The sequence below is a fragment of the Myripristis murdjan genome, chromosome 14 (genome assembly GCF_902150065.1).
Source record: "Myripristis murdjan chromosome 14, fMyrMur1.1, whole genome shotgun sequence".
In the NCBI taxonomy this organism is placed as follows: domain Eukaryota; kingdom Metazoa; phylum Chordata; class Actinopteri; order Holocentriformes; family Holocentridae; genus Myripristis; species Myripristis murdjan.
Genome location: NC_043993.1, coordinates 8,112,667 through 8,140,619, shown reverse-complemented (window position 1 = coordinate 8,140,619; position 27,953 = coordinate 8,112,667). Strand labels below are relative to the sequence as shown.

The window sequence follows — 27,953 nt, the reverse complement described above, 5'->3', positions numbered from 1 at the left end:
CTGTTCAGTGCTCTATTTGTACTGTACAAAGAGGTTGTTTGTATATCTGTGTTTGATATTGTATATTAGAGGTAAATATTTCCCCCTGTGCAAATGGAGCCTGTGGTTCCCTTGTGGCCACAGGATCATCTTGCACAGCTCATCCAGCCTTTCTCTGACTGTTTTGAGGTCCTGTGTCTAACTGGCATAGTTTTCCTTTTATAGAAAGACAGAGACAGTGAGGGAAAGGGAGAGAGAGGAAGTGAGAGAGAAGAACAGAATGACAGAGAGAAAGAGAGAGAGAGAGGAAACAAGGGACAGGCAGAAGAGGAGAAAGAGATGAACTCCCACAAATAGCTCAAGCCAGGACGAGCTAGGGAGGGAAGTTTTGGTAAGCCAATTTACTGCAAAAACAGCTTCACAAAAGGGCAATAAAGTAAGAAATATGGTTGTCCTGTCTGCTTTCTGACCATTCAGCATTCCAAAAAGCAGTCATTCTCTCCCTCTGAACTCATGTGATGCTGACTGCGGCAGACGAGGGCAGCGGGACTAATCCCTGGAACTAAAACCCTTCTTTTCAAGTTTCATAACACTGAAATAGGGGATAGTTGTGAAAGGCATGATTACAAGGCTTGTTGTTGTTGCAGTGTTGTTGTGGTTACAACAGTAAAGCTCACTAAATTGCTTTTATGATCTATTTACATGGATAGCCAATGATTAATGCTTTCGTCAACGTCAGTATAGACCACTGAGGTGTTTTCTGAGAAACGCACTGACCCCTTATTGCTCAAGGCTCCAGTGGCCAACAGTGGAAGACTGTGAATGTTCTGGAAAGCTCCCAGCTAGGAATGTTTATGGATGGGTGCATGGATGAGCAGCAGGGTAAAAGATAGCATGCATGTTAAGTTCAGGAACCCCTCCATGGATAAATGAGAGTCATAACTAGATATACACTCAGTGAAAGTTTATGTGCTTGGATTTGACTAATATGGGTTGTTAAAAGCTGAATATAATCATGCATTTTTGTGGAATGTGATCTGAGCAATAGGTCATATTACAACTGATTTAAGTTTAAAGGTGTGCTCTACAAAATTTCCCCGGGTCGACATAGAACAAGCATATAAGCTATCATCTGAGTTGGTGTGATGAAACAAACCATGTTTAGTCAACCATTGAATTAAATGCATTTTCCGGATTTTTGTCAACTGAGTCTTCAAGGGTCTTCACATAAAAATCAACTCACGGTAATTTTGCATAGTGCACCTTTAAATAATATTGATCGTACAATAAGTATGTTATTAAAGTGTATGACACCCATCAGATCAGGAGTGAGTGGTACTGACTGGTTAATATTACCTTTTTAAATGTAGGTCAATATTGGACTGATATTGATTAATTGGCAAACTGGTATATCAGTGTAAACCAAAAGACGAAGAAAAAAGTGATAACAACTATGCATATGGTTCTTCAGACGGTGCTTGTTTGCCAAAAATTAAGCAAACTAAATTCAATCATTTGAACAGAAAGTCTCAATGGTACTCATTTCGCTATAGTTCAGAGCTGATGATTGATTTCCTACTAACTGGCCATCAGTTTCCTCTCACTAGCCCAGGGGTGGAGAGTTAAAACTTCCTACTGCATTATCAGATCTCTGGGTGTAGCTTTCATGTCAGCACAGGACAATCACAGCTCAAGGGCCAACGCTGCCTGCCTCTCCAGTGTGGCCTGGAGCAGGGCCAACCCATGCTGTTCCCTTAATTTAGCACTTATCACACACAGGTTTTTAAAGGAATGAGAAAGAGGGATAGGCAAAGAAAGAGTGAGAAAGAGAGCGAGAGGGGGAGGGAGGAGGAGATACTGCCAGTGGCTCTAAGAGATTAAAAAGGAACGGTTTGTCTGCTGTCATTGGTCTTTCAGAGCTGGGAAAAAGCCCGGGTGATTGACAGGCGGATTGACGGACTAATCCCGGGGTTTACATCGAGACCTTTTTTGAAGCTACCTGGTGTTCAGTGGGTGGTTGGTGGAGTCGATTGTGTGAACTTTTTGTGAACTCGGTTCCTTTTACCTTGATTCCCTGGGGTGACTGGCTTAATAGCCCGGTAGACAAGTGAAATGAACACATGAACACGCATTAGGTGTACACGTTAAAGTCAAATCATCCCGTTATTGCATGAATGCCTTGCTGTCAGCCTTAAATCACCAAAAGCTAAGCTGGTGTCCTTTTGAAGGCAAAATCCCCTGTTGTGGCCATGTTGACTTTCAGGGACTTTAAAGTTAAAGCAAACAAGAGTGTCAGCTTACCCAGAATTCCTCAGGCTCCTTCGTGATTGGATCGCACTGTGGATGTAAGAGGGGTGGAGTGACTGTTAAAATGTTGGTGTTGAGTGTTGGTCTTTGAGGCAGCATCACTCAAGACCGCTAGATGAAAGAAAATTGTAACTTTGGAGATATAAAGTTCCATTTTGGCAATCTTGTCCATCACTTTGTTTCTCAAATATTTTTACTGTGTTTGTTTTTGGCCCGATGGCCTGATAAGAAACTCGAGGAGCAGGGGTATTACATTTAAAAAGAAATAAACAAAAGATTAAAAATATCAGTGCTGCCCTATGGGAAGTGAAAACTCCAACATCTCAAGACTGCTATGTTGGTGTAAATCAAAGCTTACAAATTGTAATAGAGAAGGGCGACAGACATTTGATAAACAAAATATGACAGAAGACAGCATGATGTGTTGGAAAAAGAAATAAACACAATACCGAGGACCTCTGATTCCCCTCCATTCACTCTAGAAGTCCTGACCTCTGCAGATGTTTATTTATACAATAAAAAAAGAATTTTCAAACATATGATACATTTTACAGACTGACTGTGCTTTACATTGTTTATTTCCAGAAAAGTGACCTCCCATTAGCTCGCTGACGATATTTTATTCACCGGACAGCTGTCAGCATAACAGTGATGAATGACGGCTGTAAACCCGTTTTTAGTACACAGAAAGAGCCAGTGTCGGCAGCTCAGGGGGGAAGCAGGCTGTGTCCTTTCTCTGCAAAGACCACTGAGAAAGAGGACATCCATCATGTGTTTAAGTACACATCATCCCTCTAGCACTGGCATAAGGAGATGGAAATGAAATCCATTTCAAATTATCCATCACAGTCTTGGGTTGTAAAATCAAAATATGTGAAATTAAATCAATAGTTTACCCGAACTGATTGACTCTGATTTGAATAGCATAGATTATCATTGTCTAAAGCCATAACGAAAGACAACATAGTTAGGTAAAATTGTGTTTCTGCCTATATTAGGTCTACGAATTAACACCTGAAATGTATTTCCCCTTCAAAAACATGTCTGAGCAATCCACCAAAGAAACCCTTTTTTAAATACATCATATTATGACTGCTGTGTTGTGCATAATGGATTACAGTTTCGGATACCAAATTACTGTAGACTCAGCATATGCCACCTAAAACTCTCCAGCCTTGCTTGTGTATGAAGTTCGACTTTTTCTCTTGTAAAAGCCAGTGTTGTTCATTGTTTTTTAAAGGAGCGTGGCCAGTGCAGTCACCTTTTAGTGTTTTTTATTCAGACAGTGGGGCTGCAGGAGTAAAAGCTCTGCTAGGATTTATTTCTAGTCCAGCGAAGGTAAATATGTGATTCAAGATGCATCCAACTACTGTAACCAATCACTTTATATCAGTGCTTCCAACACTACTCATCATCAAATTTGCACCTTCTTTTCTTTTCTAATACATATATCTTTCAGACACAAAGATGATGATGATGATGATGATGATGATGATGATGATGATGATGATGATATACTTTGCTTTTATATTACTGTTGTCATTTGAAAACCTCCTAATTCTTATTTTGGTGATTTTCATATTTCAAGTTAGTTGAAGCATTACTTAGTCTCCTGTGGGTTCTGCAGTACTAACGCCTTTGAAACCCTTTCAAAAACCACACTGAATAAACTCAATAAATGGCGGTCAAGCTAAAAATCAAGGCTGTTTTTCCTAGTTCCTGAAAATTTACATTTTGGACAGTCCTTTGCCTTGTCCTTCCTCGCACTCTGCTTGACATCTTTGAGTTAGGATGGAGGGTAAGAGGTCTGCGGAGCTGTTTTGCAGTCTGTCTGGTTGATATTAGTCACAGTATTGGACACACATTGTATATTAAATGTTGCCTGCTGCAAGATTTGTGTTGGAATTGGCCAGCTTGTCATTGTCTGTCAAATAAAATATGGTGCATGTTTGCACTTGGCCACACAATATACAGGACCTAAGTAGGCCTGAATATAGAAGCAAGGCTTAACAAGCGCTCATTCATTCTACTCTCCTTTGCTATCCTGACTGCGGTCTGCAAGACTTTTATTAGTCAGCTGCTTCTTTTGTGAGAATGTCTCGAAAGCCTCACACATAAAAGGTTTTCCATTAGAGTGCATCATTAGGTAATAGAGACATTAATCCCAGAAAAAAAAAAACGCATGCAGTTCATGTCAACTCTTAAACTCACCATGGAGCTTTGGAGCCTAAACGTTACCGAGGGATGGAAAGTGCTTTGAGTCAGGTGCCAGATGCTAGGTAATGGGTTTGTGGTTAGCGGCAGTGATAGGTGGCACGCTGGGCTAAAAAGCCTCTGCTGGCACATCATCAGTGAAGGGAAGTCATATAGTTCACGGCTGTGCTCCATTGATCCAGCCTGGTGCACAGGAACCACTGGAACGGCTCCAAATCTCCAGTATAAACTGTGGCCCTTTCATGCATTCCAGTCAGGCATAACTAAACGCTTGACGGTTGGAGCTGATAGCTCTTAATAAAAAATGCCATCCATGGGAAGGTAGCAACCTCTGAGAGCCCTTTTCAGTGTATTGTGGTTCTGGTCATTAAAAACAGTCACTCTTTGAGAAAAGGTAACTAAAAGAGCTATTTACAAGGAAATGATGGGTGCAGTCTTTTCTTGGGAGTTTGTTCTTTCCAGTAGATGGGAATTTTCTTTTTTCTTATTCTTTTTCTTTCTTTTTTTTCCCTTTAAATCGTGTAGCTGCATAAAGGCTTATTGTAATGCAGGCACACCTGTCTCCTTTATAGTTTCTCCTTGCCCATAAAGGGGACAGATGTTGGAAATTTGTTGAAGTGGTCAGCAGGAAACCTATTGTCTGTTACATTTTACCAAAATTGCACATTCAACAAAAACAAAGACTGACGTCATCTACCGTCAGTTCATCCCTCAGTTTGTCGTGATGCGGTTCACATGCAGGGTGCGATTGTAGAAGGTTGTCGAGACGGCTAGAGATCTGATCTGTAACGTGGAACATTTTTCCTGTCTGTCTGGCTGATAACTGATGAGTTCCTACTAGGAAGTGCCCCAGTGAACACAACAGTCTGCTCTGACACTTGGATGAAGCACGCTGGAAGGAAAAGGAGACACAGAGGGGTCAAAGAGAGGGAGAAGAGGAGGGGAGAAGAAAGAGGAGAAAGGCAAAGACAGAAACAGAGAGACAGTGATGGAGAGGGAGAGAAAGTCAAAGATAAATGTAGAGGAGAGGGAGTACTTTCTTATGAGTTAGCACAGAAATTTATCTTGCATTCAGTGGCTAAAACAACAGTTGATGGTGCTATGTGCAGCGTTTCCACGTCAATAAATCATTGCTATATTAATTTTCAGACTTTAATACATTATTCTTAAAGAAGCACGGCCATCACAGATTGTGATTGTGTGCCACTGTGTTAGATTTAGTGAGATCCAAAAGCAAAAGAGGAAACCTCCTCAAAACAAATGTGCATGGAGCAAAGCCAGGGACAGGGAGGGAGGACAAGCAGCAACATCCTCTTTGCAACAGGAAGCAACAGGATTTATGGGAAATGTGATCTTAATTTTGAGAAACACTAGCTCTAACAATACCACCAAAATGAGATTGAGCCTGCTGTGTTTTTCCACCACGGTCTCATTTGTTTACAGTATTTGCACCATGGTATCATAGCAAAACATGTAGCAACTTAAATTGCACAAGTCCAGCCACATTTAGGATCACAAAAGAATGTAACTAACAAATGCAGTCACTATTAAAATACTTTTGAATAGATCAAATGAAAGACTTGTATTGGGAGTGTACCTCACTTGCTATGAGTGAGTGTGCCCCTGCCATGCCCCTTGGGTCAGCAAGGTAACACATACCTGTGAAGAAGGCAAGAGCTGATGAGAAATTGCTCCCGGGGGATCAGAGACTGACCCCTGCTGCCTCCTTTAGAGGTAATGTGGGAAATGTTAATCCATCTTTGGATTGCATGCCAGCCCATAACAGACCTGACGACCACCAATCTGCTCAGTCTGACTACCTGGAACTCAGAGGGCACATGCACACAAACACACGTGCGCACACTGGGCTTTTCCTCGAGTTACCAGACACCCACTACCTGGAACTCTGCTGACCTTTTTGCACACATACACACACACAACCATGTCATGGGGTTACCACATGCCCATCGAGGTGCTCATTACATATCACCGGGTGTTTTTCTTCAAGCTCTGGCCTGTATTTTATGGTGTAGTTTCCATAGCTCCTGTGTTTATTCTGTGGTTACTTTCTCATTTTTCAAGGCGTGTCCCCAACGGACAGAATGAGAAACCTGAAGTCACCAGTGAGGTCCCCAATCCCAAAACTGGGCAGCCCCATCCCTGGTCCCATGTCTGGTCTTCAGAAACTACCCCAGTGCACACGCTGCTGTAATGGCATTGTGTAAGTATTGAATAAATACTGATCTGATTCTCTTTAAATCTAAGCAATGGACCCACTAGAAGAGGCCAGTGATTCTTTTTTGGGCCTTGGACCATAGTTAAATGAACAGGAACCAAGAACATGCTTTTGCCACTGGGAACTGGTCCTTATTTATTGTCACTAATTAGGCCGACATTACACAGTGCAACTTCCTTGCAATTAGTTGCATGTTGTACATTAAATTTTTACTGTCGCTCTGTCGCCAAACCCATATGGAACATTCAAAATGATGACGCAAACCTCGTTTATGATTTTCAGTGTGTAGAACCCCCCCCCAAAAAACTTGGTCACATGGAACCAAGTTACATGCAAACACATAATTTCACATGTAACAACAACAGCAACATAAAGATGTTCCTTTCCTTTGTAGCAGATAATGCTAAGCCAAGATAGCAGATATTAAAATCAAAACCCAGTGCAAGGTATAGTAAATCACCACCATGTTAACTAATGACCTGTATAATTATGGTTAATGTGGACTGCTTAGAATAAAAGAATGACTCAGTCTTTTATTCTAAGTAGTGCACAATTAGTATTTTATATTTAGATTAGTTGGTGCTTTAAAAATACTTTATTTCCCATCTGGATGTAATAGTTTACCCACCGCTTGGTTCGTTGGCAATAAAGTGTGTAATTTGAACTCCATGGGGTGATTGAAGGTTCTTCCCTTACCCTGAAACAACAGGGTTATGTTGGGCTGGTTGACCTGCATCAACAGGCCTCTCAACAGCACTGAAGAAAGCCTATGCACATTTATCACTTTTTATGATTAAACCAAGCCCTTTTCCACACCCTATCCCCCACATAGACACACATGCACGCACGCACCTTTTAACCAAGGAACCCACAAGCACCGGTAATCCCCTCTCTATAAAACAGCTGTAGGTAAACAGTGATGTCATTTGCTTCGTTTACCCATTAAAAAGAGAGCTTTGTAGGAGCTCTCAGAGCACAATAAGACTTGTGTTCTGGGAACATTCGGATGTGAGTTTAAGCAGCTATAGAGAACTGTGTCAGTATCCTGCAAGTAGTGTGGTTAAATGGCAAATGTGGTTAAAAGAAATGGAAGCTTGTGACTGGATGGCTGCCGGTCTGAATCTCCGATCCAGGAAGGAAAATCTGGTTGGGAGAAGTGAATGAGTAATACCCTTCCCTCCCTTAATAAATACTGCAAAAGTGCCGTTGAATAAAACACTAAACCTCCAAATGCACCAGTGGAGCTGGTCATTAGCCAACAATGCAAAGCTGTAGCGGGTCTATGAAGATCCAAAGGGAATGTGTATACTCCCCCTCTACCTTCAGCTACTCCCAAAAGCTACTGCTGTAAATATGGATGTCCTGTTTGGCTACTTGTTTGGGCTTTGATAAAGACGACATAACAGGGAACATTCAGATGCTTGTTTGGCTACAGCAGCCACAAAGTACAGTTACAGAGCATTTATAAAGTCCTGTAATTATTGACATGCATAGATAATGGCCAGCTAACTCAATGGTCATAAGCAAATGAACCTGTAGCTGTGGTCAAACTGTGCTACTTAATAACCTCTCCTCGATGAGAATAGCATCTCCATTGACAGTTGCTTGCCATAGCAATTTTCACACAGCCTTATCTACTTTGCATTACTTTGTATGATTTCTTACTGATGCGACATGCATGTCCATCCTCCTCAGTATTGACTCTCACCCACAGCTTCAACCAGCTGCACATCATGCAGCTGGTTGAAGTCCTAGAATCTCATTTTGCATGTAGAGGGGTATGTACAATGCACTGTCTTTCATTTTCATATACTAAATAAGGATGCATTGTCCCTATACCATGAAAATAAAGTGATTCAGACTCTGAGTCTGTCAGAGTTTTCGAAATGCACAGAGATTGTTCAACAGCATGCAGATCTGTGTCACAATTGGCCCCATTGGGTAAGAGAAAACATATCACAAAGTTCACAAAGTCAAACAGGGTGAATCAAGATCTCCATCCGTCTAGTATCTGAGACGTTTATCCATTTGGCACAAAAAAATGAATAGTTTAAATAGTTTCTCTACAAACAAAGCTAATTTACAAATAGTTCAGCAACCACAGAAACATCTGCAGCCGGCATCTAGATAGCATAATGCTTACCATAATAGTCACTGCATCGCTTTGTATACTGTCAGGCACTGTTTCTTTTCTTTTTTTACAGTTTAATCACTTGATCTGAAATAGGCACTTTATAGTCATTGTTAGTCATCATGATACGGCTTGATCACCTGATTCACTGTCTCTGCACGCTGTTTTATTGCATTATGGAACTATTATTCATTTACTGTATTATCCATCTACTGCATCAATTATCTACTGCATCAACAGTGCCTTGCTTATAGTGCAGCCACCTCTCCAGGTTAATATTTCATTTTTTGGTTTTTGGTTTTTCTGTTGTGTTTTCTACTGTACAAGCTATTTTTTTTTCAAGGTACAGGCTAAACAATTGCCTCAGGTTAATGTGTAGTTTACAGTCCATTGTTTCATGTTCAGGCTATTTTACTACAGGCTGCAAATATGGTGAACATTTCTAATTTCTAACTTGGACCGAGTGTATTTATCGTATTGTGTATATTTATTGTACTGAGCTATCTATCTATCTATCTATCTAAAAAAATCCAGGAAGCTGACACTGAGCCTCTAAGTGATCCAAATAAAATGCAATCCATAACAAGTGAAAAAGACAAAAAAAAAAAAAAAAACTTTGTCAAATAACTAACTGGCCAATCATATGTTGACATTAGCATTAGTTACTTTGCAAAATTAGCTTGTTGGTTGGTTACCCAGCTATTACTGCCAAAAATAAGGTGAACTGAGTGCCTGGGCCCAAAAGGGCAAGGATTAAAGACTAGAGAGCTCACAATATTTGGTCAGACTATGAACTATTATTTTAACATTGTTAAACTGACCTGCACCCACAGAACAAATATTTAAGGTTTCTCCTGTCATATATTTGTACACAGTCATTCTCCACTGGACATCCAATGACAATTCTAGACGTGGTTGTTAGGGAATTAGTGATACAACTACAAAGCCTCTGCGCCAGTTGTAATCTCCCTCCCTCTATCCCTCCATCCAGGGGCACCATTGTGAAGGCCAGGGACAAGCTCTACCACCCTGAGTGCTTCATGTGTGACGACTGCGGCATCAACCTCAAACAGAGAGGCTACTTCTTCATCGAAGACAACCTGTACTGTGAGACCCACGCCAAGGCCCGCGTCCAGCCCCCAGAGGGCTACGACGTCGTTGCCGTTTACCCCAACTCCAAGGTGGAGCTAGTCTGAGAATGCAAATGGAGCCGGCCATACTGTAATGAACCAGGGAAACTAAAATCTGAGGGATGGGGTTATTTAGTATCCTGGTCCACATTTATTAGAAGCTCTAGGGCAGGAATGGTGATCTTGGATCAGTTTAGCCTTTTTGGAAGGGTCATGAGAGATTTGGGTTTCAGTGATCCCAGGTTAGTATTTCTACACTGACTGATAAATGAGGCAAGCAGGGCATATACATGTTATATATTTTGAGCGTATATTAAAATATGTGGACAGAATAAGGCTCTGGTCTGATCCCAAAACTCCAACCGCTATAAAAGCTGGCATCTTATTCTATAGCCCCACTTCTCCCCCTGAATTCCCTCATCTCTTAATCAATGTGTTTACACACACACAGAATATTCCAGATTCAAGCATAAATGTCAGTCAAACAGCAAACAGGGAAATGGCGTTCATATGCATCTTTGTCCATCACAAATAAATATTATCCATCAAACAGAACATACACAGACAACGAAAATCAGTGAAAAGTTAACATGGACTGTCATGTATCCTGTCAATATCAGCATATTCCAGCCGTCACATTTTGAATTTGAAACAATCTGGTTATATTTTTATAATCAACAGAATACTGAATGTCTGAAATCATTTTGAAATATGAATGTGGATACAAACAACACTCACGAGCCTGTGTGCCTTAGAAAAAAAAAATAATATAAAAACTAGGCTACAAGAGTGTTTTCTATAGATAGTATTGCGAGAGATTTCTTCAGTGGTGTGATGAATCATGCAGAGGGGTCAGTGGTTTGCCTATTCACCGATGCCTTTAGACTAATCTTACACATGGTTACCATAAACCTCAGTTTTTTCACAGTACAGTGCATCACAACATGACACTCTTCATTTTACACATCTATGGTGTAATGATATATCACAGTTTTGGATTTAACAGTTTCCTTTTCATTTTATTGCAGTTACACATAATGCTCTTCCTGCTGCTGGTGGACTTTCGCGTTTATTTACACCTATCTGATTAACTTCAGATTTTTTTTTCTGTTTTACTAAACTGGGAGACATCTGAGAGATTTGCATTTTACATACACTTTTCAGTCATGTTGAATCATAAGCAGTGATTAATCACAAGCAGGCCTGTCACAGATATGATTTTGAGTGTCTGGAGTGGCAGTGTGGCAGTGTTTTATCAAACTGTGTCTCACAGTAAGTGTCTCAATATGCAGCTAAAATGCAAGAATCCCTTTAAACTAAAGCACTGCCAGAGCCATCCTTGCAGCTCTGTTGTAAACTTTGTAACCATCACCTGCTGAGAAGCACTCCGCTGGATTTCTTCCCGGTGTGGCCACAGCAGAAACAAGGAAACACTAGAAATGAGGCTAATAATGAGAAACTGATGTGGTGCATGCATACTATGATGACAGGATGTCTCCCTAAATATGTTTGTAGAAACATGCTGGTGACTGATCAGACTGCTTCATATTATTTCTACCAGCTGGGATGCAGTTGTTTTGGGTGCATAGTTTGGATGGGTGTGGTGCTCTCATTTTCAGAAAGTTGTTGCTTCAGTACTTTTGGGTCATGCACCTGACTGAGAGAGGAATGTCAGCTTACACTGCTTATTGCAGCGCAGATTTCCAGCTCATAGAGGCAAAAGACACAGTTTACTGGGTCTGTAAAAAGAAAAAAAAAGCTTCCCAGGTTGACACCAATATGCTCTCTGCCTCCCTTGGCAGCTTTAAAAAATGGCAGCGTGGATTTGGGGCAGGAGACAAGGTCATGGAAAACTCGTAAACTGGGAATCTAGAGCTTACATGTGGGAGTAATATTAATTTTGTTTAGTGTTTTTGGACGCTTTACACAGATACATTACAGCTGTTCTTTGGAAGAAGGAAAAAGGCAGAATTTGGAAGTGTGCATAGTTGTACTCTCTTTCTACTATGAATTAAAATATCTGGTCACAGCCAGGTCCATGAACCAAACAAAAGATACTTTTACATTTCCTTTGAGAGGCAGGCGGAGCAGAGAGGGAGCATCGAGGGAGAGGGAGGACATTTATTTTCTTTTGGAAATAGCAGAAATGTTGCAAGTCAAAAGGAACATGTGATTAATATTGAAGTGTGTGGCTATCTATTTTGGTTTGTTGTGTATAGTGAAGTGAAATGGGTGAGGGAAGTGATCTTATTCTGTAGTGATTGTTCTAATGATACTACTTTTTTAAAATTTGAAATTGAGAGTCTGAACTGACTTTTGCAGTGCTGATATCCATTTTTTTTTTCTCAGACACCTGCAGTGATGTAAATGTATAGCTGCTGGTATGCCAACTACAGTAGTTCATTTTGTAAATTATGTGAAATTATATTGCTACCGCGTTGGTTCTTCTAGTTTCTTAAGTATTGTACATATTTGTTTTGTCATAGTTGCCTTAACATATATAATGTGTCACTCACATGCCTTAGCATACCCTGTGTTCTTTGAATGATTTCTATGTTCTTTCACATGGATCATCTTCTGTTGTTTAACTTATTGTTTTGCCAACATTTTGTTTTTTTGTTCTGGACCTTCTTTTTTTGCTATTTTTTAAAGATCTAAATAAAATGAGAAGTGCATTAACATGAAAACTGGTCACTGGTCTTCCTTGTGGTATTTCTTTGCGAAACATTTCAAGAGCTGTACTTCATCGTGTTCTTCTTTATACAATACACAGTGGGGGGGAAAAGTGGGGGATTGAGTTTGTTGTTTTACATCCCAGCTATGACAAGGCAGCTTCTTCATTTGCTCAGGCCACCAGGCTTGAGTTCGTACATTTTGCAACCTAAATCCACAGACATCCACATCACAAGGGCCTTAAATCTGAGCATAAAATTGTCGCGCCACAAAACCAGTCTCGTGTTTTCATAGTGTTGCCTCTCTTATACCACTTTATGGCCCATGAGAGTAAATATATTCTTTGTGTTTGGATCTGCAGCGACCTTGAAACAGTTACTCTCAAGTGGAGGGTATGAGGTAATCTACACTGTCTGTCTCTATAAACTAAAACGCTGGGCGCCTAAGCATTTTCAAACATTGTAGTGATGCTTTATGCGCTGATTTTCATCACATTTCTGTCTCTCTCAAAATGTTGTTGTGAAATGTGAGTATGTAGAGTATTTTGAAGTGCGCAGAGAGTACCAGCACACAATGGCGAGCCATACATGCCAATGCAACGCCTGGCACGAATTCAAGGGGCCTCTTTGTGATCTGAAACAGAAGGTGAGGGGCCACCTCATACCCTGTTAAATGTCTTTGCGCCTTTTGTAATAGCTCATTCACCAACCGCGGTGAATGCAGATACTGGCCGAGAGGAGGGGGAGCTGGAGAGAGAAGAAGTGAGCAAATCAGAGAGAAAGACACGGGGAGAAAAAAGAGGCCAAGAGAGAGATAGAGAGAGAGAGAGAGAGAGAGAGAAGCAAACAAAGGCTCGCGTCTGGATCAGTGATGTGGTTTGTCAGAGTGGCAAATGCGTACTCCTCTAATGGGCTTTGAGCAATCAACTTTACACGCATTCACTGATGTTTTCCACATGCATGACACTTGCGTTGTGCTGCCAGTCCCACATTATACATACAGTAGTTTGACGACCCTATGAGGGGTTTTGAAGCTGACAGTGTGTCACTTACAAACAATTCACTGCATGTTTAATGTTTCATTGTCAGCTTAAGCTTTCAAAATGGGACCACAGGCAAAATCAGGGACATTATTCTGAGAATTTTTAAATGAATCAAGCTGAATGGTGACTTGTTTACTGCCTGCATCTTGCATGTACTTTCAGTTCAGTGAAGTCTGAATGAGGGGTTTTCTACGGTGCAGATCATTTTAGAGTATTTCCCAGTCCAGCAAAATAAGTACTGAAAATGATACTTCTACCAATGCATTTTCAGTTTTTTGTGAGGTAGAAACTGAATTGACCCAGATCCTGGTATACAGATGTACTTTTCACACAGCCCTTACAGCAACCATACACACTGACCTGCAATGATAAGAGACTGAGCAACACAGAGATAAAGAGAGATACGGAGAGAACTTCATAACTGCTCAGAAAGAATCCTCCTCTCCCTAACTTTGCGGCTTCTCCGATATCTATTACAAACATTTGCCCCATTTTAAATCTAAACAGTTCATGTTGCTCAGTAACAAAGCTTGTTTTGCTTTGTGGCTTGCAGCATCACCACTTTAAAACGAGTAGGACTGTCCATCACATCTCTCAACACTCACTGTGCAGTCTTCCTCAACTTGCTTCCAAACCGAATATCCAAACAAACCTGTTTCATATATTATATCAAAACCTGCATGGACAAAAAAAAAAAAAAAAAAAAAAAAAAATGGATTTACAAAATCACTCGCTCTTTCTCTGTCTTATCACGACCACCTCCTCCCTGCCCTCTTACTCCGAACTCCAAGCTGCTTACATTCCTGTGTTATCAGCTCAGTTGTCAATAACAGGAAAGTACACTAAATTGACTTGGGGATTAAACAAATCATAAAAAGTATGTGTAAATGCTATGTGAATAAGGTCTGCAGCTAAAGAATCCAATTCATGCAGTATGAATCTTAAATGTGAGTAAGGCAAATTTGTTTTTCAGACAAATCACAAGCATCAGTGGGCACAACAAGATCAGAGCCAAGAGCTGGGCGTAGTGCAAGAAGCATTCCAGTTGAAAACTTTGATAATGAATCTTAAGGAAAAAGTCAGACTTATCTGATTTAACTTAATTGTGCGGGCATTAGTTCCAGCTCAATCCATCTCCACCTCAAAAGCATCAAGATGGAGTTTAAAGGTGCAGCTTGGTGTGAGGAAAGCAGGAAGTATGGTTAACAGGCTTGTTCTCTTTGGCCATGTCCTTTTAGTAATTATTGAGACTGATCGGGTAGGAACTGCTGCTCCAGCACTCAATCTGGACGTCTGACAGTCTTTTCTGCTGATATAGCTAACCATCATGTGGTTCATCTGTTCACGCCAAGTCCCAGAACTGGGCCACTTTTCATCATGCTTCATGTTTCTTTATCTTTTTTTTTCACCCACCACCACCCTCTCACTCTCTTTCTTTCCCCACTTCCTTTACCTCTTCATCATTTGCTCTCTCCCTCCTTTCTCCTCTTTCTTTCATTGCATCCTTCTTGCCAATAGCATTAGAAGTGCTCTATAAAGGATTGCCTCCTCTGTGGAAAAACCTGTTGGCAAATTCAAAAAGCGATGAGGTTCAGCAGAAATTACCTTTCCTTACCTGCTGGATGTTTACTCACAGTGTTATCTGATCTCTATCTCCTGCCTCTCTGTTATCCTCGCTCCCCTCCGTTTCCTACCTTTCTTTGCAATGAGTAGCAAACATTCCTGTTTTGTGGGTCCATACGGTATCAACCTGTGCCTTGTGACAGCTGTGATTTGCAGGATCTTGTTGGATGAGTGCCGGTGATTCGTGGGGTTTGAGACTGTATGCACAGCAGAGCAGCATTCTGGCCATTCCTCTTAAGATATAAATTGAAAACATACAATAACTCACACCAAAGAACTGTAAACAGTAATTTATCACAATAAGCGTCTCACAGGGTATAATTTGATGTTCTGTTTACTGAATGCTTTGTCAGTGATGAAAGAACCTGGACATAATTATCTCTTTGGTATTATAATAATGTTGAAAATTTAGTATATTACAGGGCTGACGGTTGTGCAAACAAGTTCCATTGTAATGACTCTGCTGGAACGGCAGCAGTAATATAACTGATCTGTGATGATCTCACTCTACGCTCAAAAGCTGCTGTGTATGCTGTCCAAAGCGAGACAGGCAAACCCAAAACGCGGCTGAATGTCACGTTCCATCGAGTGTTTGCATGTGTGTGTATTTCTATTTCTATACCTATGAGGACCACAGCACCCGTCTGGGGCAGCTGTTTGCATTCACGGGTCAGAAGCCAGTGATGAGGCGTGTCCTTGTCTCTGCACTGCTGGCCTCCTGCTGGTTGGTCAGGGTACCTGCTCAGTGGTGGTGGTGGTGGTGGTGGTGGTGGTGGTGGTGGTGGTGGGGGGGGGGGGGGGGGGGGGGGGGTGCAGGGGGAAAATAGTGGGGATGTGGAGGAACATGAGCCCACATGTGTATTACACTCTCACCTGCTGTCTGTCAGGTGACTTCATGTGTAACGGAGGCAGCCTCCCCAGGCTGACAGCAGTGGGCCACAGCAACAGGGACTGTGGTACACGCTGGGGAATCGGACATGACTGAACTGGGGAAAGTCACACTCGAGATGTGGCCGGACTGGAATTGGTGTGGTGAAATGTGATTGCACCATAGAGATTTAATTGGGTAGAATCGGCGTGGGCCTCTTTGTTTATGGCAAATGGAGTATTTCTGGGTTGTTCCCTTTGCCAAGGCACCAAGGCACCAAGGCACCGCGTCGGCGGAAGAGTTTGTTTATGTTAAGCAAAGTTAAGCCTGATGCCTGGCTAAAGGAGACATGGTCTGTTCACACAAGAAAATGAAAAACAGACTTCTGGGGACATCATGCGGCTCTTGATTTTGATTCAAATAACAACAATTTTGGAGAAGTTGATCCTTACCTGGTAGGCTGTTGGTGGCCTTGCCATAACATTATTTAGAAATGTTGTTAAAAACAACACAGCTGATTAGAATTAACTTAGCTGACAACATGTATTTAGCTAATCTTTCAAAAAATAGTACCCAGAGTACCCCAAAGTACCTAAAATTTTAACCTTACATACTTTCTAAACTCTATTTTTAGAGTAGATAATTGGAGAGGAAATGTGTCCCTGCCCCAAAATTATCCTATTTTGCTCTGTTCAATAAATCCTTCTCCTTTGGGTTCTACGTTTGATTACTTTTAGTACTTCTGGGTACCTAATTGAGCACTTTTAGGTACTGTGGGGTACCTGACTGAGAATTTGCAGGTACTTTTGGGTACTTTGTGGTACCTGTTTGAGTACTCTCTGCTTGCTTCAGCACATCAGGGGTTAGGGTTAGGGTTGCTAGTTTGGGGTACATTTTTGAGCACTTTTGGATACTTCTGGGTAACTGATTTGACACTTTTGGATACTTTTTGGTACTTTTCATGTACATTTCTGAAGTGTTTATTTAACAAAAAACTTACCTTGACCAAATTTGTGCTTTTGTTACATAATCCAGTTGTGAGTTTATTCACATATATCCAGAAGATCTACTCTACATCTCAGAATGTGTTCATTTAACAAAATTTTATGATTGAAGTCAAGCTGAAATGTATTATTCCTAAAGCGGAAAAACATGTATAACTGGTTCTAAGGGGGAAAAAAAGAAAAGAAAACAGCACATACACTTTAAAAAAAAAAATACAAGTGAACATATTACAACAGGACATACAGAGACAAATAAAATATATTTCAGATACAGCTCTGGCCCCACTCATGCCCCCCTTGCATGGCCTCAACACAAAAGAAAAGACAAATACAGTCAGCCAAAAAGCCACACAAAAGCAGAGCCTGATTGCAGTAAGTTGCTGAGATGTTCAACGTACAATCTGATTGCAGCTGGAACAAAACAAAACCATGTTGGGAGACTATGTTGGGTGGCATGCTAAAGATACATAAAACTGAACAGGAAAAAGTTCATGTTGCAGTGACAGTGGTCAGTCGGTCAGAAGGTTAGTCTCTCACAAAACCACTAGCCTTACTTTACACTCAGTGTCCCCTCATGTTGTTTGAGATGTACAGAACACGACTGACCATACTGGAAATCTAATGCACAAAAGGAATCTCTCCTGTGGTATTTTGTTTATTCCAGCAGTGAAATGCCAAAGCCAGCAGCTAAGATCCAGTCAGAACTAGCTGCAATATCTGAGTTTGCAGACATATGCAACATATCTCTACCTCCTCAAATCTGTTTAAATAAAAATAGTTATAAAAACCAAACAGATGGCTTAAGTTTGAGAGGCATGTCTGCGCTCACCAAAACTTGGCTCTGAATGGAGGAAATTGAATGAAAAATGATGACAGAGTAAAGAAATGGATAAACTTGATCTGATATACACTCCATCAACTATGTTCAGGAAAAAAAAATTAAATATATATATGGTGTAGGTTGCAGTGGCCACTATAATTTCATAAATTTATTTTATTCTGAATTTGAAGGGAGACCTGCTCTTAAAACGGAAACTGAGCATGACTTTTTCATGACCGTATCACCCCAATTTTGGTTGTTTTGCATTTGCACTGAGTTCCATCTGCTGCAGACTAGATTTGAAAACCCTGCTTTTTGTCTACAAAAGCATGCATGATCAAACTCCTGTCCTGTATTGCTGAGCTTCTTTGCCTGTAGCGTTGTTATATTTTGGGACATTCAGGCCAAGGCACAGAGAATGCTAAGGAAACAGGAAAGCCAAGCTCAGCTGAATCTACAGTATCACCTACCCACCAGAGAGAGGCTACCTTACAGGAATTGTTCAGAGTAAGTCTAGAGGTAGGTTGTGATTTATGAGCATACTGTAAATTTTGTGTAGCTAAATCAATAGGCCTGGCTAGAGGAACAATAGTCATAAATGTAATTTAAATCAAGTATACTGTGCTTTCTTTTGGCTCTATTTCCCTTTTCTGTGTGTGATTCTGCCCAGCCAACCAGCTCTGGTCTCGGGGCATGTGATTACCACAGTTTAGCAAGTTTAAGCGAGTCATCTCTCCTCATTCTTTCTCTTTTAAACTTGTCTTCTTCTTCACCACCCTGTCTCCTTTTCCTCACTTTTTTCTTGAACGACATGAATCGGAGACACACATTCCCACCAAAAAAGAAAGTTTGTCTTTTCACACTCCTTTGTACACCCAAAAGAAGTGGGCACATGTTTCAGCAGATACCATAGCGACACTTTGAAAAGTATGACAGCGGTGGGCACAAGGACAAACATGGCAACCCTAAGACGGAGTGCCAACTCCTTTTCTTTATCCCTCTTTCTTTTCTTCCCTATCTTTCCTTGTTTCTTTCAACTTTTCTCTAGACATCTTTGGCTGAGTGAGAAAGGCCTTTGTTTCCCTAAACAGCTGAGCCTGGATTTCATGAAGCAGATGGAGTGCAATCATCTGAACATCTAAGTATAAAGCAGGGCCAGGCAGAGTCATAATTCTATCAGGGAGACAGGAGGAGGTGGACCCAGCCTATCCACTGTGGTTATTTGTGTTGCTCGCTTTGACCACACAGTATGATTCACATAACACTGACAAAGACTAGTCTCCACTCTTGAAAAGCAAAAAAATAAAATAAAATAAAAACAAAACAACAACAATCCTGCTTTATCCTGAACCGTTTGAGTTTCCATTGCCATCTTGCACACATTGTAATTAGCAATTTGTTTCTCTGTGTATCCCTCTGAGACACACACACAATCAACCGAGGATCAACCGAGCAGTCAGCACACAAGGGGAGCCAGAGAGATTTTGGTTATGAAATAGTGTCTCTAACCAAGAGCCCACCCAAACCAAAAACCAGAGTTTGACCAGATGAGACACTTTTGCTCACACACAGGGAAAAGGAATGTTTTAGGCTCAGACTATAATGGGAAAAAGTACATTTGAAGTTGATGATATATCACATCTATAGCACATCTTGGGGGGAAAAAAAGAAGCAAAATTACATTACAAAACTGTGACACTGAACACAGATAGGGCCCTATTTTGTGCTGCACTTCCTTATATAACAGGCTGCAGCAGAGCATAAAGTAAACTGACCTGCTCACCGAGGTAATTTTAAAGGATTTGCAGAGCAGGCAAGGCCATAAAAATGAGCAGTAATTCAGCTGAGTGAGATTCAGCCACATTCTTAACTCAATGCATGAATTTACAACTATGCAAACATTTAGTTAGGAAATTAAACTGCTTCTCAGTTACTTGCATGTCCTGTAAATCAACATGTACTGTAAATCAGCAAAACACAAATTAACTTGGACTTGCAAAATTGTTCTAAATGTGTGAATTTTCATATATACATATCCTAGCATTGTGGGGAATACATTTAAAAAAAAAAAAAAAACATCCTTGGGGAGGGCTTTCATTTGGACCCCCCACTGTCTGTGTCGTGGGTACGCTGTTGCTTTAGCCTGCTTATCAGAGGTCTGTGCTGTTGTCATAGTGCTGAAGCTAAACACTGCACATCGATAAGGCTAATTTACACTCCATACAGCAAAAACACAACACACTCTTGTATTAATGCAATTTGATAATTTTGCAAGACATAAGACACTTGGTGTGCACCTCCTGAACATTTGAACAGTGCAGAAAAATGATATGTGATGTATGATTGGTTGACTGGCCTTGGAGTACATGGCGTTCTATGAGGGCTAGGGTTAGGAGGGTTAGAAGCAAACGAATCTGTAGTTGAGTCCACGTCAGCATCCTTATGCCCACATTAACCAACAGTGTTGACAGTGTTGACTCAGCTATTGACTGTACTGTAAATATGGCCCGTGATGACTCAGGCATTCTGCGACCACCAGAGTGCCATGTGCATTGCATACTGAGACATGTGAAGCTGTCACTGTAGGTGTTGCACCGGACATATCCAACATCGGACGTCACACACTTTTGTGTTGCCATAGAAACATGACACTAACCAACGCACCAGTGTGTTGAATTCAAATGCCTAGGGCTATAATATGTCATACAACACTGTTAAATGACATTTGTCATCTGTGGTAGGCCTTTAAATTAGCCTTTACAGTCAGGCAAGCAGCTCTTTAGCTCACTGAGAGATGTAGCAAGGTATGAAAACAGCAGCACATGAACCAACCACATCTTTCTTATTTAAGAAATGCATTACCATCTGCAGAAAAAAATCCACTCATCCTTCAAACATCTTAGAGAATAGACATTCAGGGTGTGTGTGAGGACTGATTGGGACATGTCAACCAGCCATGGATTATGTCCAGCATGAAAGTACAACTCTTTGCTTTTTCCCTCCTCATACACAGAGCTCAGGCCGTATTCACTAGTTTAATGGCTTGGGGGAAGAAACCGTTTTTCAATCTTGTGGTGTGTGACTGAATTACCCTGAATCGCCTGCCAGAGGGGAATAAGTGGAAGTGGTGGTAACTAGGGTGTGTTGGGTTGCGGGCGATGTTTGAGGCCATGCTCTGACAGTGGGCCTGGTAGATGTCGCCATGCTGGGTCCCAGTGATGTACTGTGCTGTCTTGATGAGTGTTTGCAGTGCCCTCTGGTCCTTCTTAGTGCAGCTGGCAAACCACCCTGTGATGCTTTATGTGATGATACTCTCCACAGTGCGCCTGCAGAAGTTTAGCAGTAGGTTTTGTGGCAGACCGGCTCTCCTCAGCTTCCTCAAGGAAAAGAGACGCTGTTGTGCCTTGTTGATGACGGTGGTTGTATGCAAGGCCCAGGCGAGGTCTTCAGTGATGTTCATCCGCAAGAATCTGAAACTGGAGACGTTGTCCACTGGGTTTTAACTGGTTCTCCTCTTCCTCCTAAAGTCTAATATCATCTCCTGCCAGGTTTTGCACCTCATACCTGTATGCTGCCTTGTCATTGTTGGAGACCAGGCCCCTGACTGTTGTGTCATCTGCAAACTTTATGATGGTGTTCGCTGCATGGAGAGGCTGGCAGTCATGGGTGAAGAGGTAATGCAGGATAGGGCTCAGGACACACCCCCGAGGGACACCTGTGTTCAGAATGAGGGTGGAGAATGTTTGTTTTCCCAGCCTGACAGTCTGGAGACGACTGGTTAGGAAATCCAGGGTCCAGTTACAGATGGTTGTACTCAGGCCAAGTCCATGGAGTTTAGACTCTAGATTGTTGGGGATGACAGTACTCAAAAAGAAATTTTGTGATTATGTGAATTTTTGATTTCTGAAATTTGAAATGTGATGAGAACAGAAATTTTTGCATGCGTGTAATTTTAGAGCATCATTTACTTTGCTAATTATAAAGATTACATTACCCATATGGTGGTAATATTAAATGTGAAATGTACAAAAGACAACAAATGTATGTTTTTTTATGCATGTGCATAATTTACAGCATGATCTGCCTTGTTAAACTTACATCAGACATTACAATACTGAGCTGATGATTTTGCTGTCTTGGCCTGCAGAAATTTCGCCTCTGCACTTCAACTTTCATGTTAGCCTGACAACAAATTGCACAAAACGGTCTCACCCAGCAGCCAAGTTATGCAGAAAGTATTTGTACTTAAGAGGTCATGCATTATTTTAGTTAGCTGGGAATAATATGGCATGTCTTGAAGAAACGTTGGTATGCCTTCACATTGTTTATATCTTGTAACTTTGAAAAACCCACACAGTCAACCACCAAAAGTCACCGAGTCACCAAATACAACACAAACAGGTCATGAGAGGGAAATATTCAGGCACTTTTGCACTGAGAAAACTGAAACGTCCACATGTACACACAGGCATACAGTCACCCTCAAACACACAAAGTTTACAGAAACCCACTGTGCAAATGACAGCAGTCGTCTAATTATAGTTGTGTTAATATGACATAATGTTTGAGCCATCTGCAGATGTGCAGACCGCCTGGATGAAACCATTGCACTACATCATGTCACTAGTGAAGCATGAGCTCATCGCTTGATTCAGAGGTGGGAAGTGGGAGCTTGGAAGTTGTTTTAAGAGTCAAGATTTCATGTGTTTGTGTAAATTCGGCAGATCGCAAAGTGATTTATGCTATTTCAACTCAGATGAACCCACTTGGAGTATCTGCATCTGGAAAATTCAAATCGTGTCATGCAACTTGTCGTGTATGTTTTAAGAGGTCAGGCCCCACCTTATACCACAGACCTTAATCACTGGCACTCAGCTCTTGGCTCTCTAATCTCACTTGTGTGTCCCACAGTTGTGGAACCAGTTGCCGTTAGACATTAGCTGTGCTCCCTCCACCTCTGTTTTTAAATCAGGGCTAAAGACACACACACACACCGACCCTCTGTAACTTCGTATTCGTCCCTTGTTGTTCATTGTGGTTCACTCCTAACTCATTTATTACTTACTTATTTCCTAACGTATTTTATGTCCTTTGTACAGTATTATGGTGCTAAGCACTTACTTTACTTTACAACATGACAAACACAGAAAAGGCAACAAAAGTAACTTTCTATTTTTTTTTTCAGTAATTCTCTAAACTGAGATAAAAAACTAAGAATTTATTCCAAATGTTGTTAGCTCCTAGTTTGCCCCATGCAGTCTTCAGCCTAACTTCCCTAAACGTCTGAGACAGGTCACAGGTTCTTCGAGTGAGGTGATGAAGCACAAGTGTTTCCACCTATGGTTGAGCTGCCATTGCCGACTGCCCTGCCCAGGGGAACTGGCAGTCATCCAGCCTGAAGGAATTTCATTAATATTGATTAGTTTCAGTGAAGAGGTTTAGCGTTACCTCATCTAAATGTTGTTTCAGAGGTCATCCCACCCCACCAAGAAAAATATGTTTTAGGAGACAGCACACTGCTGAAATGTGAGTATAGTTTGCTCCAGTGTTTCTCTGATGAAATTACTCAGAGAAACGTGCCTGGGGTCAACAATGAGATCAAGCTGGAAGGTTTAATCTTTATGAAGGACAACAACGCACAACATATGTTTGGTTTCAAATCAGTCTATGGGAGGCTTCCTTAAAAAAATTGTTGCCTATCACAAAGCTAAGATAATTCACAACAGCTTCCCCATCAGCTTACCTTACAAGGGCAAGTAACAAAGTAACATGTTTTATAAACAGAGTCTGTTACTTATGCAGCTCTAATAACTCTAAGAGTTTTTTGTTTTGTTTTGTTTTGTTTTGTTTTGTTTTTTCAGTTTTTCTTACCTTGCAAGAAATGGAGGGAAAACACATAAGAAAACACAGGGATACCCAAATTAAAACTTTTTGTGATCAAAAAAATAGAAAATAAGTTTGGAAATTCTGTATGGGTTTTACATGTACATACATATTGAAATGTACACATTTTCAACACTGCATGCAGTGTGCATGTCACACTGGCGTGGGCTGGGTTTCAGTTTCAGCCATCTGGTGGGATGCTGTGGTGTCCTGGGTTAATTTTGGAGTCAGAGTAGATGAATGGGAGCGGTGTCTGTGATCCAGATGCACTGAGTGGCTCTGCTGCTGATTGATGCCCCTGAGACTCTAAAGGAGAACAGCAGACTCTCAGTCTCATTTTCTGTCTGGCCCTGTGCTTCATTCATTGTCCCACAAAGGCCCACATACTTTATTGGTAAAATGGCAATATTCATGTACATCACCAAATACACAAAGTCAACTGGAAAGTTTTGTACTGAAGGTTTAACAAATTACCAAAATTGACATTTGCAATGATTATTGCAGCATTTTGCATGATGACTTGTTCACTATACATTTCTGCTGGATCTCTTCACTAATAGTATAATATTTTTGGTATATTTGGCATACTTGGCATTTGTATAATAATTTTGTAAGGTATATCCAAATGTTTTAATGTTGATATGTTATGATTTTTTTATGATTTTTTTTTTTTTTTTTTTTTTTTTTTTTTTGTAATTGTAAAGTACTTTTGAAATTAAGTTAATTATTATTATTGTTATGTTAATTTTGAAAATGTGACTTCATTTGGTCTTGTCTAGAATTTCCTGATCACAAAACAGAGATGGAAAAAAATCATGGATTACTTAACACTTCTTTAATCTTTATTCATTTTTCTCTCTCCCTCCTTTACACACACACACACACACACACACACACACACACACACACACACACACAGAGTTATCTTCCTTTCCTTCCACAAATCTCGGAGTGGCAGATTCCCATACACTGTTACTTACACACACACACACACACACACACACACACACACACACACACACACACACACACACACACACACACACACACAGAACCTTCCAACCCCACACTTCTCTTTCATGTGTACACACACTGATTGAAGATTCCTTTCTTGGTATGTGATTGTGGTGTGAGCGAGGCCTCACTCCACCCGCTGGTGCAGGTGTTCAGCACACTGCAGTCGGACTCGCTCACTTCATACCTTCTGCTGTCTGTCGGCACGCTCCTCTGCCACATGGACACACATGCTACCGCCCTGCATTTTTGTCAGGAATGAGACAAAATGATATGCTGCTTATGAGATATTGTGTTTCCATGTGCACACATACAGATGAGAAATTACAGTTGCACCCTCACCGAGGCTATTACTGTAAACTAAAATCAAGATGAATTCCAGGTGTTACAAATACTGCCAAAAAGTGGGGGAAAAATACATGAAATATTACCAGTTTTCATCTTTTTTGTTGTTGTGCATGATGAAAAAGAGAGACATTTGTGAGATGATTTTTTTTTTAGCTCTTGTTACTGGATGCAACCTGAAAACTGTAGATATATTTGATAAAATACTGTAGGATTTGTTTGTACTGCACAATGTAATGCAATGCCTGTTTATTATTATGCCTTGGTAGAATAAAGAAAAATTAGCATGTGCATGCTCAAATCAATGCAAACATCTTCTTTACTTGCAAGCTTTTGGTCAAGGCATTATCAAGTGCAGGTTCAAACTTATGAAGATTTATGAAGATGGATCAAGCCAGCCCCAGTGCAGGATGTGTCAACGAGTCATGTGACTAATACATCCAGAATATTACAGCCCATGACATAGTGAATGGAGTGCATTCGGTATGTCATGGTACTTGCATAGATTTGAATGTGTACATGCTATTTTTTTTTATTTTTTTTTTTTTTTAATTTATATTTACACTGATACAACCTGCAGCAACTTAGTCCAGCCCTGAACTGCATGGGTGACTGAAATCAGCTCTCTCAAATATACACAGCTGTCAGAAACACTGAAATACCCCTGTCATACACCACCAACGGCAAAATGCTGATCTTTGCATCTTTTCATATATTGAGAAACATTGCAGTGGTGTCCCACATATTCAAGACAGGCTTTGCCTTCCCATGTAAAAACCTGTAGGTCCCCACTTCAACTGTGCTGACTCAGAAGCGTCTAGCAGCAGGGAATCACTGGAAACAGAGCACGAGACCAAGAGAAGATATAGGGCAGGTTTTTTGGTTTTGATTAAGGATCAGCACTGTCAGGTCCTCTGATGTGGGACCAGATGTAAAAATGCATCATACACATAAAAGGGAATGTCCTCTCCTCCATCTATTGCTCTGCAAAGATAGAGGGAGGGAAAAACAGGGAGAAAAGAGAGGAAGGCAACAGACAAATGGCCTACAGCAGCACCCATCACAGTCATCAGTCATACCTACATTTATCTGGCATCAGTGAACAACCCTGTCTCCTCAAAAATATGTTTTCATACAACTAAAACTGCATTCTCAATTATGTTTCGAGGGGAACACATTATTGTTGTGGATTATGTTCATCTGTAAAGTATCACAAGAACATCTGTAGTCCCTTAGGCTTAAGGCACTACAAGGAAGCTGGCAGATGGGTCAAACAACCAACTTTCACTTCTGGTGGCTAAAGTAACAAAACTGGCTAAAATGCCAGAAGACATGATATACAAGATATGTTGATTAGAAATGTATTTGCAATACGTCACAAGCAAACATGACTCATGGCAAAATATTTCCACCTCTAAATGTCATTGAGAGTGCAGTGTAGCAGTACTGAAACTTAATTTTTAGAGGACAGGGTTGCATCAGTCGAACTTGTGTCTCTCGAATGCCAATAACTAGCCCATTTTTGCACAAGGGTCAACTGTGGCAAGGACCATTTTTACCTAAAAAAAAAAAAAGAAAAGAAAAGAAAAGAAAAGAAAAGATAAGGAAAGAAAAGAAAAGAAAAGAAAAGAAAAAAACCTGGAGTAAGACCATAATTGCATGATTCAGTCTATACCATTCTTACTGATTCTTTGTTTTTGTTTTTGGATTTTTTTATTTTTATTTTTATTTTTTTTTGTGTGTTTTTTTTGGGAGGGTGGGGTTTATTTGGTGTGTTAGTTAAGTCTAAATGTCCTCACTTCAATCAACTCTGCATATTTGCATAGTGTACGTTTAAATCCTAGTAATTCATGGTAAAAAAAAAAAAAAAAAAAGTGATTGCTTTTAAGCCTACATCTGTAGCTTCTTTTCAAGCACTCTTGTAAGGTCTGAACAATGCCTCCGAATGGAGAGAGAAGAGACAAAAAAAAGGGTATTTCACTGCTCAAAAATGTCATTTTTCATTCAAACACTGGCCCCTTTTCCTTTTGAACGGCCATATTGCCCCTGTGAAAAATAAATTTTACAATTGTATTCCTAGGGGTCATAAAACCCATTTGAAACCAAGCATATAGTTTTCGACCATGCATGTGTGAGTGTCAGTGGGGAAATTTAGCCAATTTAGTCGATTTCTGGAAAGTTGGCCTTCAGAGATACAGGGTTTTCATCTTACAGCAGCATCTGGTTCGCTGTTCCAAGGAATAAGCCATTCAGCAAAGCCAATAAATCTCGGTCTCATTATTGAGAATAAAAATGACATTGTTAAACCATTTTTTCGCAGTTTCTAGAAGCAATATTAAAACAGAAATTTAACTCAAAAGGGAAAGTCAAAGTACAGCAGGTGAAAAGGTGGAATTTTGTGTACTTGTTTACATGTGTACGTTCACAGCTGGGCTCTCTAGGACTTTCCAGACTCAGTAGTAAAGTCTGGAGGCCCTTTTGCTGGATGGAGAAAAGAATAGAAAGCATTTCAGAGACTGGGAGACCGAGAAGTTCCCTAAACCCATTGACATTGGTCCCATTATTGGGAATAAGTGTGTAATTGTTGCACCATCACATTTTTCATCCACAATCATCAAGTCAAGCTCTGCCTCAACTATGAGAAAATAAGAGTTAAACAGGAAGATAACAACAGTTCTCTGTGT

At 40.6% G+C, this 27,953-nt stretch overlaps 2 protein-coding genes across 2 annotated transcripts in view; one reads left to right on the top strand and one right to left on the bottom strand.

The window, feature by feature from the left end:
* Positions 1-10,803, top strand: part of pdlim4 (PDZ and LIM domain 4) — a 51,529-nt gene extending 40,726 nt beyond the window's left edge. The window contains exons 6-7 of the mRNA XM_030069215.1: positions 6,583-6,721; positions 9,859-10,803. Of these exons, the coding sequence (XP_029925075.1) occupies positions 6,583-6,721; positions 9,859-10,063 (344 nt within the window). The 3' untranslated portion in view covers positions 10,064-10,803. The remainder of the gene's footprint in view (positions 1-6,582; positions 6,722-9,858) is intronic.
* A 5,415-nt stretch (positions 10,804-16,218) lies between these two features.
* LOC115371603 (sodium-dependent phosphate transport protein 2A-like) overlaps positions 16,219-27,953 on the bottom strand; it is a 40,284-nt gene continuing 28,549 nt past the window's right edge. Inside the window, exons 15-17 of the mRNA XM_030069062.1 lie at positions 21,592-21,868; positions 21,119-21,302; positions 16,219-16,353 (exon numbers count right to left, since the gene is read on the bottom strand). Of these exons, the coding sequence (XP_029924922.1) occupies positions 16,219-16,353; positions 21,119-21,302; positions 21,592-21,868 (596 nt within the window). The remainder of the gene's footprint in view (positions 16,354-21,118; positions 21,303-21,591; positions 21,869-27,953) is intronic.